This window comes from Girardinichthys multiradiatus, chromosome 2, assembly GCF_021462225.1.
Source record: "Girardinichthys multiradiatus isolate DD_20200921_A chromosome 2, DD_fGirMul_XY1, whole genome shotgun sequence".
Taxonomy (NCBI): domain Eukaryota; kingdom Metazoa; phylum Chordata; class Actinopteri; order Cyprinodontiformes; family Goodeidae; genus Girardinichthys; species Girardinichthys multiradiatus.
This window is the reverse complement of record NC_061795.1, coordinates 51,316,060-51,328,379: the sequence shown is the minus strand read 5'-3', so window position 1 is coordinate 51,328,379 and position 12,320 is coordinate 51,316,060. Positions and strand designations below refer to the sequence as shown.

The following is a 12,320-nucleotide window of genomic DNA, read 5'->3' as shown; positions in this document are numbered from 1 at the left end:
TTTAAATTTCAGGTTTTTACTAAACAGAATAAATGGATTTTGACTCATCTGAAACCTTTTGGATTTGTTAGCGGACATTAGCTACCTCATTGTGGATCTGCTGATCTTCTAAATGTGTCATAACTTCTCAGCGTTTCAGCAAATATAATCATTTTCTAAAAGATTTTAATAGTGCCATGATTTCATGCTTGAAAAACCTTTTCCCCTCATAGATCAGAAATCCTGCGTCAGACTTCTAATGTGCAACTTCGCCTCATTGCTACTTAAGACTCGTAGGTGATTTCTCTAAATCTGACCCTTATGACTCAAAGCAACTGAAACTTGGTGAAAAGCAGAAATCCTAAAGAGATTTTGAACTCATGTTTCCACCTCTTCTACTTTGATATGAAGCTAAAGACACATGTGAGATATCTGCCCTTTGATGGGCTTTCAAGCTTCATGCAAATGATGTAGTTTTACATCTCAAATTTAGATCATCATCAAAGTAATTTATTTAAATGGATCATTTCAAATCCTGAAACTGATGTTTTTGAGGCTCATGAAGCTCTGACTTCAGCTGTGGTCCACACCTTGTGAATCTCCTCTGAACTTTTTGATGGGCTTTGTTTCACAGTCCTCAAGGTTCTCCCTGCTGCTTGTGCACCTTTTTTCTACCACATTTTGTCCTTCCCCTCAACTTTCTGTTCTGCTTGGATACAACCCTCTGTATCCTCAGCTTCTTTAACGATGACCTCTTGTGGAGCCAATCCGTGACGGTCTGGTGGACACTGCTCAGCTGTCTTCCCCATGATTGTTTAGGCCATAAAACGGCCATAATGTAACCGGATCGAGGGCTACCAGCAGCCGTGGGTTTGTTTAGAAGACCACACAAATGATCAAGAGTCTGAACATTTAGTCCTGTAGGTGAGAACAAGTACTTCAACCCAAACTCTGGCATCTCCTGGGAGCTGCTGTAGAAAGCATAAAACCAGTGATATGAGTGTTTACTAGGTTTAGTGAGAAGTCTGGTTCTGAGTGGCTCAGACATGAAATTATGATCCAGTACCGTAAACCATGCATTTATTTAATAGCACGTAGACTAGTGTAATGCTCTGAACAATGTTCTTTAGATCTGCTCAGGAAATTATTTATCGTATTTAAGAAATGTTTTCCTAAGGAGACATAAATGGAGCCAACGTGAGAATCTGAGCCTAAACTGTAATCAGAAATCTTAGATTTCTTTTATTTGGCTACTGAGCAAAAAACAAGCCACTGTCTGAAAACGTGAATCTTGAAGGTTTACTGAAGAATTCTCAGTGGAGCGACACTTTAGAAAGTCGGACTGAAATGGGTCAGATCTGAAACCTTCACAACCAGGATCTGCGCTCAGCTTCTAGCAGTTTAACAAAGGTTTTAAAGCAGGATGGATGTTAAACAGAACTTCCAGAGGAAGGTTATGGAGTACAGGAAGTGACACAGGACACTGACTCCTGCATGTGAGCTGGTAATGTTCAGATGGAGCCATGATGGACTTGCTGTCAGTTAAACCTTCTGGTCTCCTTTATTGTTTTCCACCAGGTGCTCAAATGAAAGTTATGTGTGGCAGAGACTACATGAGCATCAGAGCAACAGAAGAGTTCTTCTTGTATCACAAGGTGCCACTGGAGGCCCTGCATTTGCCCAACAAGTCCTGTCACGCTCAAAGAGAAGTCATCAGAGAAACTCCGTACTACATGTTCAGGATTTCTAAAGAGAAATATTTGGCCTGTGGAGGAAAACCGCTCAGGGTAAAACCAGAATCTGCTTCAAATGTCCGTCATCCATGATCCAAACTAACTTTCTGTTCTGTTGCAGAAAAATACAACCCACCTTCTATACTCCCTGACCGTCCAATCAGCACCGCAGGTCATCGGGAACATCATCAGAGACCCGGTCATTAAAATGGAGTTCACATGCATCTATCCGTATATCAGAAGGGTCAGTCTCCCTTTTCCGGTTCTTCCACTCTCAAGGTAAGGAACATTAAACAGCAGTGGGAACTGAATGGCGCTGATTCTGATTGTCCCGTTACAGTTTAGACTTCATAATAATTTTAGTCTCCTTTTTATATAATCAGTGAGACAGTGATGCAGGTAGATGAGATGGATGCCACCATACACATGTTGCTTTATGCTGACCATGCATTCACAAAGGCCTACACCAGTGCTCCAACCATTGAGCTCAGAGACAAGGTGAGGTGATGCCACTCTGTTCTGATGAAATGCTGCACTTTGGTTCCTGGAAGCTCCTTCAACAGACTTGAACCTGCTCTCAAACCAGTGGCTCAACCAGTCCCTGGAGAACCTGCAGAAGTTTGAGTAACATTTAAATCCTGAGCAAGCTATTTAGAGAGACTAATGATCCACCCTTCTTGGAAAGATGGAGGAGATGCCTTCATAGTTCATGTACCAAATTAAAAAAATCACCAAACAAAGACTCTGTTCAGAGCACCTCTTGTTCTTGCTATAGAAGGTACACCTCTGTCTAATCTTCAGTTTACGTCTTCTAGGTGTACGTAGAGGTGGCTGTGACAGAACCTGCAGATTACTTCCTCCTCCGGGTCAATGACTGTTGGGCCACACAGTCTCCCCAGCTAAACTCTACAAAAGGGCTGCTTCACAGCCTCATTCATAATGGGTCAGAACATATTTTGACATTCTGCTGTTCTTTGTGCCTTGAATGACCATCCTCTCACAGTTCCTCCTCCTCACCTCAGCTGTGTGGACGACCAAACTGTCTCCTTCCTCAGTCTGGAAGAGGGACAGTCTGGAAACAATGGAGAAAGCTCCACCGTTCGGTACAGCTTTGACATGTTTCGCTTCACCACTGAACCTCCTGAGCTGTATCTGCACTGCAGCGTGCAGCTGTGTGAGCTGGATGACCTCAAGTCCTGCATGCCTGTGAGCTCCAGCGGTTGCTGTCCTCTGTGCTACATAAGTTCAAATATGCACAATATTGAAGACATTTATATTTCCAAATCATTGTTGAACTGCTTGCTGACTGAATATTTCTCACAGAGCTGCAAAGCAATCAGTAAAAGAGAAGCTTTGAGGGAATATCCCAGCCAGGGCCTGCTGTCATACGGACCCATCAAGATTGAAATGCCGGACCAACCAGAGTCCAGTGAGCTCCTTTCCTCTTCAAGCTGTTCATATTGTCCAGTTTTTGTATTTCATGTAAATGTTTTCTTTGCTCCAGGCATATTGATGACTGTGGTGCTTCCTGTGGCCGGAGTCTGGACATTGAGCTTCTTCATCACCGTTCTCATCAGTGTGGCCAAGGCAGGCAGTAGGAGGATCCCAAAAACTGAAGCTCACTGACGACCATCCTGCTGCAGCATAGACAAAACTCAGTCTTTTATTAGTTCTGTTTTTCCTCCCCTCTGCAGAGGTTTACAGAAATAATGAAAATACTCTGAAATTCAATATTTTCTGTTTTTTCACAAAGACTCCTCTTCAGTGATTATGAACTGTTGCACATAATAAAAATGTCCCAAGAGAACAAATCTTATTCTTGTTGGAGGGACCAGTCTTGGAAAGACCATGAGGCAGAATGATGTCGTCCATCAAAGACTTTGATCAGAAATTTAATTTCCTGTAATTTAAACATGTAAAAGTCATCATGCTTACATGTGTCGCCGTTTTCCCGGAGTACAAATCCCTGCTAGTAGTTGGTGACTGGTGCTGGGCAGGATGTGTACAATCATCCATCCATCGTCTTCATCTTATCTGAATCTGGCTAACGGGTCGAATTGGGAAACCCAGAGGTCCTAGGCCTGGTGACAGTCTCCAGCTCATTCTGGGGGATCCCAGGGTTTGGATGAAGACCCAAAACTTAATACTTTGATGTTTCCGCCATGTTTTATCTTCATTGTTCCACCAACAGAACTGAATAGAAATATCAAATATGTTGGGATAGAAATTGATTGGTGGAAAAATACACATTTAAATCTTTTTCTGTTCTTGGGTTTTATCTAAATGTTCCTTTTTCTAATGATGCCCGTTTCTCCCAAGACCTGTTGGCGAGCTGCAGTTTTACACAAAAACAGCAGGTGGCGTCCTCTCACCTGATGTTGGTCAACGTCAGAAAATTGTATGGTAACCCCTTTCATAAAATAACCTCAAATTCGTTGTCAGAATAATTTAGATGGCAGAACCAAGTCAGAATTTAAACATTTGGTTCCATGTGGAAGGAAAGATGGGCCCCACATCAGCCAGTCACAAAGCAGCTCAATACATTCAAGCTTCTACATGTGGTGAAGATGAGTTGAAGTTCCAACTGAGAATCAGAATGAGGAAGAAAGGAGAATGAATGCAGCACAGCTGTTGGTACCAGACGAATGATCTTCTCATAGCTTCTTCCAGCAGGATGATGCTCCATGTCACACAGCTCAGATCATCTCAGACTGGTTTCCTAAACTAAGAGTTGGTTGTTCTCCAAGGTCTCCACAGTCAGCACATCTCAGTCCAAGTCCAAAACAACACCTTTGGTATGTGGTGGAACAGGAGGTTCTCATCATGGATGTTCAGACAACAGACCTACAGAAACTGTGATGCTGACATGGACCAAAACCTGAGGAACGATTAAGGCAGTTCATATGGAAAAAGAGGGCCCAACCCGGTCCTAGAAAGGTGTCCCTAATGAAGTGGCCGGTGAGTAGAGGTTTGACCTGGAACCACTCAGTGAAATGTTGGACCCACAGAGGTTCTGCACATGTAGAGCGATGGGAACTGATTTTCTTATCGTCGGTGCTCATCTTGTGGGTCAAATGGGTCCCATCTAGTCTGAACAATGGGACCATGTTGGCTGTAAATGATGTTTACTCAGAAATCAATATTTCAGATGAGCACAACACCATTTTTCTTTTCAGGCTTTTAGCTTCAGATCCTTTCTATCTGGGCTGATTGTGTGGAGATCCGTATTAGATCTTCTACAGAGAGAAATTCTGTTGACAATCCCAGTTTTTACCAATATGAAGTTTAATTTCTAAATTCCCAAATAAAATAAACATTTTGAATATTGAAAAACAAGCAAAGGAACACATTTTAATAACTTGCAAAATATAAGACATCCAGTATTTATATTTAAAACAGTTTCAAACATCCATAACTGAAAAAAAAAGAATAGTTAACAGGACAAATATTAATAAAGATACGAGATATCTACTGAAAACTTGAAGGAATACCAGTTTAACATCAAACATGTGAAATTAACTTTAGAAGGAGCAACAACTGCATCTTCAATTTCTGAAGGTTTCTCCTTGTAAAGATCTTTTCAGATTATTACACCTTTTAGTTGGGAGAGTCAGAACATAACTGCTTATTTGGAGCTCTGTTGTTGGACTGAGATCTGCTGACTGTGGAGATCATTGGAGAACAGTAAATTCAATGTTCATGAAACCAGTTTGAGATGATCTGAGCTTTGTGATATGGAGCATTATCCTGCTGGAAGAAGCCATCAGTACATGGCTCCACTGTGCTCATAAAGGGATGGAGATGGTCAGCGAAAACACTCAGGTAGGCTGTGGTGTTTAGAAGATGCTTAGGTGGTACTGATGGACCTAAAACATGCCAAGAAAATGTCCCCCACAGCATGATACCACCACTAGCAGCATGAGATGTTGATACAAGGCAGGATTCATGCTTTCAGGTGGTTTCCAACAAGTTCTGACCCGACCATCTGAATGTTGCTGCTGAAATCCAGACTCATCAGATCAGGCAGCATGCTGTTGTCCAGTTCTGGTTAGGACTGGTACCTGATGTGTTCTTCTGCTGCTGTAACCCATCTGCTTCATGGTTCTACATGGTGTGTGTTCAGAGATGGTGTCCTTATGGTTGCAACCAGTGGTTCTTTGAGCTACTTCTTTCTATCCTCTGGAGCCAGTTGGCCCATTCGTTGACCTCCACAAGACATTTTCCTCCATTCAGCTGCTGCTCATCAGATATGTTCTCTGTTTCAGACCAGGTGGTTGCAGGTGAAAATCCCAGCACATGAGCAGGTTCTGAAATACTCAGACCAGTCTATCTGGTACCAATAAGCATTCTATGTTCAAGATCACCTAAATTCCGGTTCTTCCTCATTCTGATGCTCAGTTTGAGCTGCAGTAGGTTGTCTTTAACAGGTCTTGCTGATGAAATGGACAGAGCTGCTGCCATGTGATTGGCTGATTAAATATTTCCGGTAACAAGCATTTAGCCAGGCTCAGTTAAAGTGACCAATGAGCGTTCATGCATTTCATCAGGGCAGTAAATGAAAACCCATTTCATTTTGACTGGGGTTTGATTATATGATACAACTGCCTGCCATACTGGGAGGAGACCTTCCTCATTGAACTAATTGATCATCTTTAAACGGGGATTTCCGTCGTTTTTAAGTAGTTTTAAATGTGGGAATAGTGTGTTTGAGCAGAACCCCACAGATGCGTTTTTTACTGGTTCCGATCTCTTCTTTCGTGTCCAGTTTCACGCGGTTATTGAACGAACTGTTCAACTTTCCAGGATCCGGTTCCATTGAGCTCGGCTCGGATATTTGAGTTTGCAGCTGGATTCCTACCCGAACTCTGCAGCTGATCATCAGACTGGACTGGACCGGACCGGACCCTGAAGTCGCTGTCCTATGTAACCATGGATTAATATCACTTAGTTTTATTCTGGGTTTGGAATGGTCCATCATCTGCAGCTCAGACCTTCACAGAGGCAGAAATGACCACTTGTTGCGGAGGAGTGTGAAAAACAAGAGGAGGAGCGCTTTGTCCTCTGCTGTTGGAGCAAGTAGCTTCATCTTCATCATCATCGTCACACATCGGGTCTCTCATTTGTGGTCAGAGAGGAAGATGGAATCCCAGCAGCTGTGGACACACATCATCTTCATCATCTCAGTATGTTTGGTTTCCCTGATCTCCTGCAGCGCAGAGATGCCAGATGAAGAAAGCATCAATGCTGAGGTAGGTGATGAAGATGAGGAACATTTATACTTGCGTCCCATCTGCCAATCAGATGTTTCTGAAGGTTTGTTAGAATAACAGCATTTCTTTAAGCTTTTTTTCAGAGGATTTGTCATTTAAACCAATGAGCTTTTATCTGTCATGAATCATTCACAACAAGACTCTAACCTCGTGGGATGACCTTTCTATAAAAACCTGCAGAGAATCTGAAATGAAATCTTTTAAGCACTAAAAGCCTGCCGTGAACACGTTTTCTTTGTAATCCACGGATTAATGTGGTATTACTGCATAATCTGAGCTGGAGGAGCAGGATATTGATTCAAGTGGCCAAAGATCAAGCCTTGAGGGACACCACACTTAATCCTAAGTAGTTCCAATCTTCTGTTTAAAAAACATGAAACCTGTCTGTGACAGACATTTGAAAAACAGTTCATCCTCCTTCTAGCCAGCTGACTGGCAGGGTGCAGCAATGTGTTACCCCATGCTCCATACAGCCAGAGAAACCTCCAGTCACGGTGGCATTTTCTCTAACATCTCATTAAAATCAGTTTAAACTAAGAGTAGGACAGAAAATTCTAGCAGCTTTTTAAAGTCTGGTTTACCCAGATACCGCCCAGGTCCAGTCAGGTACAAGAACTGGACAGAAAATTGACAAAATGCAGCCAAAGTCCTTTGAAAACCCTCCTGAAAGCCTGGAGAATTATTGATCAAGACCACTTAATAAAGCTAAGATCATCACTTAGCTTTTTTGAGTTCCTCTTCTCATTTGGGTCAGGATTCTGCCAGGATGATCCAAAAATATGGTCTTCTCCTCAGCACAGAAGAGCTTTGATTCAGTGCAGCTGATGCTTTACCAGAGTCCAGGTCCAAATCTCATCCAGAACCCATACGCTGGTGATTATAATACTGACAGATGTCAAAGCTTGCAGTTTACCATAAAAACATTCTGAACTGGGTCAAAAAGCTTGTCAGGAATTACTCTTGAGATTTCTTCTCTGGATCACAGACTACTCACTGAGATCTTGAATTTAAGATGCACTGATCAACCTTTTACTGGCTGATCCCGATGTCTGCTTTTCTTTGACCCCTGACCTGCTGATTGAAATTCTGGCCAATTAGGATTCTTCTTTCTAATACAAACAAACAGCTTTTTGTAAACTTAGGTTCAATTGAAGTTTCTTTAAATAACGCTGGTTCATCTCCTGGCACAAACGTGTCCTTTTCCTACCAGTACAATCCAGTCATACAGACTGGTTCTGACCCTGTTACATACAGTCTAATTACACCATAACTATGATGCAGTACAATCAAAGTCAGCTGATCATTTAATGTCTTGAAAGAGCAAACTAAGGAAGCCCATCAGATTGCTTGAAGTTTTTGTCTTTGCAACAACATCAGACAAAAATAATCAGAGTAAAAACAAAAAGTAGTTTTTAAATGATTTTATTCATTAAGAGAACAAATGCAACCAAACCGACCTGGCTGAAAAAGTAATTACCTGCTAACCCTAATAACTAGTTGTTCCTCCCTTGACAGCAACAGTTGGTACCTTCTAAGTCAGATCCATGGAGGGGTTTCCAGCATGAACGGCTTGTTTAAGGTCATGACACAGCCTCTTGGTTCCATTTAGGTTAGGACCTTGTCTAGAAACTGAACAAAAGTGCTGATCACTGTTTATTCGACATTTAACAAAGGGGGTAATTACTTTTGAACAGGTTGGTTTGGATGGATCTCTTCCCTTAATAAATGTAATCATCATTCAATCACATTGTTTTTTTCCTCATTCTTTAACGTTTGTTTAATGATCTGAAATATTAAAGAAGGACAAAACGTCTGTAAGGCTGTAAATACTTTATTACCATCATGAATTTACACAATTCCAGTATGTGTTTAGTAAGTAACCCTGTAACCTGGTGTTAGATTAGTGGTCCAGAAATGGAAAGGAATCCCTGGCGCTGTTCTGGTTCTGTGATCCAGCTGCATGGACAACCTGTAGTGTTGTCAGATCTGCTGTGAGGCGTTTTAACGGTGGATCTTCACTCTCAGATTCCTCCACCGACCTGTTCACCCGACTCTGTGGCTCAACTCAGCAAACAGAAAATAAAGTAGAAGTTTCACAGGGTAGAAAAGGAATTCACATGCAGAGCTGCGTGTTTAAGAGTTTTATAGAGTTGAATTATTACCAAAACGTCCTAATTATCATACTTCCATCCTCCTCATCTTGTCTGTCAAGCCAGGAATGTTCCTCGTGTTGATGTGAGCCATCTGGTTTCTATCTCCTCATTTTGTTGTCTGTTAACTCCTGCAAAGCTCCCCAGCTTCTACTTTCTCCCAACACTGTTCTCTCTCAGTGGCCTCCAGCTGTGCTGCTGCTGAAACATTAAAACAGTCAGCAATATTCCACCTTCTGACCTAAATAAGTCTGACTTTCTTCTCCCAGGCCTGGCTTCGTCACTTTGGTTACCTGTCACAGGCGAGCAGACAGATGTCCACCATGCATTCAGCTCAGATTTTATCCAAAGCCATCAGCGACATGCAGCGCTTCTACGGCCTGGAGGTGACCGGTGAGATGGACCCTGCCACTACTGCGTAAGTTCTAAGTTCTCCTGCAGAGCATCTGTTAGCAGGCACCATGAAGGATGAAACATGCATGATATTATCATGATCATTTACAGCCCCCTGCAACATTTATATATATTTATACTTTATATATACTTTATACTTGAACTTTTTATATATTCCAGTTCCAACCAGGAATGTTATTTTATTGTAGTGCCTAATTGTGAACTCATCCTCTCTCCATGTCCAGATGATGGTTTGAACTGTTCTCTAACAAACTTCTGAGGCTAGAAACAGAACAGCTGCAGTTAGACAAATATTTAAAAAAATTGGCAGCCACGCATCATTTTCCTTCTACCCTGCAGTTCGGCTCTGCTTTGTGTTGGTTTGTCTGAAGAAAACACCCTGAGGTTTGAGGCTGGATCATTTTGATAAAGCTTAAGGATCTTAAAACACTTGGACACGGCTCTGGAAACACGATAAAGAAAAAATTCTCAAACGTTCGCAAAACGTTTGTATTTTTTATTTGAGAGCATTAAAACTCTGCAGTCAAATATCCTGCAGTCATTTATTCCAGAGTGCTATCTTCTCAGAACATGTGAAGATTAATTCATGGTGAACAGGTAATGCAGGAGTGCCTCTGTCAGGAGCAAAAGGCTCTGATATTTATAATATATAATATTTTTAGCTAAAGCCGTTCTTCTTGGCTCTACTTCTTTCACTGACAGTCAATTTGTTTCTAAAGCTTAGGCCAGAAGTTTTTAATCCTGCTGAATGTCAATAATTTTATGCTCTTAATGATTTATTTGAACTGCTCTGGCTGGGTAACTTTACATTGACTGTTTTTCTTTAATCCATGCAGGTTAAAAACTATGCATAAAATCTATGCATGAACACCACTTTTATTAGCTCAGATGTCTTTTAGAAAGTTACACTTTGATTTTATGCTTTTTGTAGCCATCAACAAACATCTGGTTTAGTTCAGTCTGGAGATTTGACCTCTTATCTTTGCAGCGTTTATCAAAACTGGCAGGTTTCTTGGCATGGATCCACACCTTAAGCATAGTCATCACTTTTCCATGTGAAAGGGGTAAACGGGATTAAAAAACCTTCTTGAGAGATTTTTGGTGGTCAGAAGAGACAAATACTGAGCTGGCATGAGGTATGTTAGGAGGATTCAATAGGAGACTTTTAAGCCAAAAACATTGTACCCACTGTAAAGCATGGTGGTGGCAGTCTCATGCTGTGGATCAGTTTTGCTGCCAGGGTGTAATGGAGAGACTGTAAGGTGCTAGTCTAGGTTTAATCACCAAGTTCATACTAGGGTGCCGGCCAGAGCACTTCTTAAGGCCATTCAGAGTACGGGTCAGAAAAGGGGCTGGAGACTGATCCAATAATTTCTTCGTCTCATTATTTCCACGAAACATATGAGGAGGGGATATTTGTATGTGTATGTGTGGTTTCCTATAAAATAATAAACACAACTTAGGTTATAATGATAACATATCCATAAATTATCTTAACCAATTACTGTCAACAGACTGGTATAAACAGCATAAAACAAATAAAGTTGGTCAATTAAAGATTACAATATCCCTCCTCCTCATTACATCATAAACAGAGCATTAAACTATACATACAGGTCCTTCTCAAAATATTAGCATATTGTGATAAAGTTCATTATTTTCCATAATGTCATGATGAAAATTTAACATTCATATATTTTAGATTCATTGCACACTAACTGAAATATTTCAGGTCTTTTATTGTCTTAATACGGATGATTTTGGCATACAGCTCATGAAAACCCAAAATTCCTATCTCACAAAATTAGCATATTTCATCCGACCAATAAAAGAAAAGTGTTTTTAATACAAAAAACGTCAACCTTCAAATAATCATGTACAGTTATGCACTCAATACTTGGTCAGGAATCCTTTTGCAGAAATGACTGCTTCAATGCGGCGTGGCATGGAGGCAATCAGCCTGTGGCACTGCTGAGGTCTTATGGAGGCCCAGGATGCTTCGATAGCGGCCTTTAGCTCATCCAGAGTGTTGGGTCTTGAGTCTCTCAACGTTCTCTTCACAATATCCCACAGATTCTCTATGGGGTTCAGGTCAGGAGAGTTGGCAGGCCAATTGAGCACAGTGATACCATGGTCAGTAAACCATTTACCAGTGGTTTTGGCACTGTGAGCAGGTGCCAGGTCGTGCTGAAAAATGAAATCTTCATCTCCATAAAGCTTTTCAGCAGATGGAAGCATGAAGTGCTCCAAAATCTCCTGATAGCTAGCTGTATTGACCCTGCCCTTGATAAAACACAGTGGACCAACACCAGCAGCTGACACGGCACCCCAGACCATCACTGACTGTGGGTACTTGACACTGGACTTCTGGCATTTTGGCATTTCCTTCTCCCCAGTCTTCCTCCAGACTCTGGCATCTTGATTTCCGAATGACATGCAGAATTTGCTTTCATCCGAAAAAAGTACTTTGGACCACTGAGCAACAGTCCAGTGCTGCTTCTCTGTAGCCCAGGTCAGGCGCTTCTGCCGCTGTTTCTGGTTCAAAAGTGGCTTGACCTGGGGAATGCGGCACCTGTAGCCCATTTCCCCCAAGGTCCGGAATCGGCCCTTCTCCACAATCTTCCTCAGGGTCCGGTCACCTCTTCTCGTTGTGCAGCGTTTTCTGCCACACTTTTTCCTTCCCACAGACTTCCCACTGAGGTGCCTTGATACAGCACTCTGGGAACAGCCTATTCGTTCAGAAATGTCTTTCTGTGTCTTACCCTCTTGCTTGA

General features: G+C 41.8%; 2 protein-coding genes across 2 annotated transcripts in view; both read left to right on the top strand.

Annotated features, from left to right (window-relative positions):
* The window catches only part of zpd (zona pellucida glycoprotein d), a 4,312-nt gene extending 793 nt beyond the window's left edge, over positions 1-3,519 (top strand). Inside the window, exons 4-10 of the mRNA XM_047384705.1 lie at positions 1,558-1,766; positions 1,834-1,991; positions 2,096-2,210; positions 2,528-2,655; positions 2,735-2,918; positions 3,036-3,141; positions 3,217-3,519. Coding sequence (XP_047240661.1) covers positions 1,558-1,766; positions 1,834-1,991; positions 2,096-2,210; positions 2,528-2,655; positions 2,735-2,918; positions 3,036-3,141; positions 3,217-3,338 — 1,022 coding nt within the window. The 3' untranslated portion in view covers positions 3,339-3,519. The remainder of the gene's footprint in view (positions 1-1,557; positions 1,767-1,833; positions 1,992-2,095; positions 2,211-2,527; positions 2,656-2,734; positions 2,919-3,035; positions 3,142-3,216) is intronic.
* A 2,816-nt stretch (positions 3,520-6,335) lies between these two features.
* The window catches only part of LOC124855962 (matrix metalloproteinase-15-like), a 37,073-nt gene continuing 31,088 nt past the window's right edge, over positions 6,336-12,320 (top strand). Inside the window, exons 1-2 of the mRNA XM_047346127.1 lie at positions 6,336-6,961; positions 9,402-9,550. Coding sequence (XP_047202083.1) covers positions 6,851-6,961; positions 9,402-9,550 — 260 coding nt within the window. The 5' untranslated portion in view covers positions 6,336-6,850. The remainder of the gene's footprint in view (positions 6,962-9,401; positions 9,551-12,320) is intronic.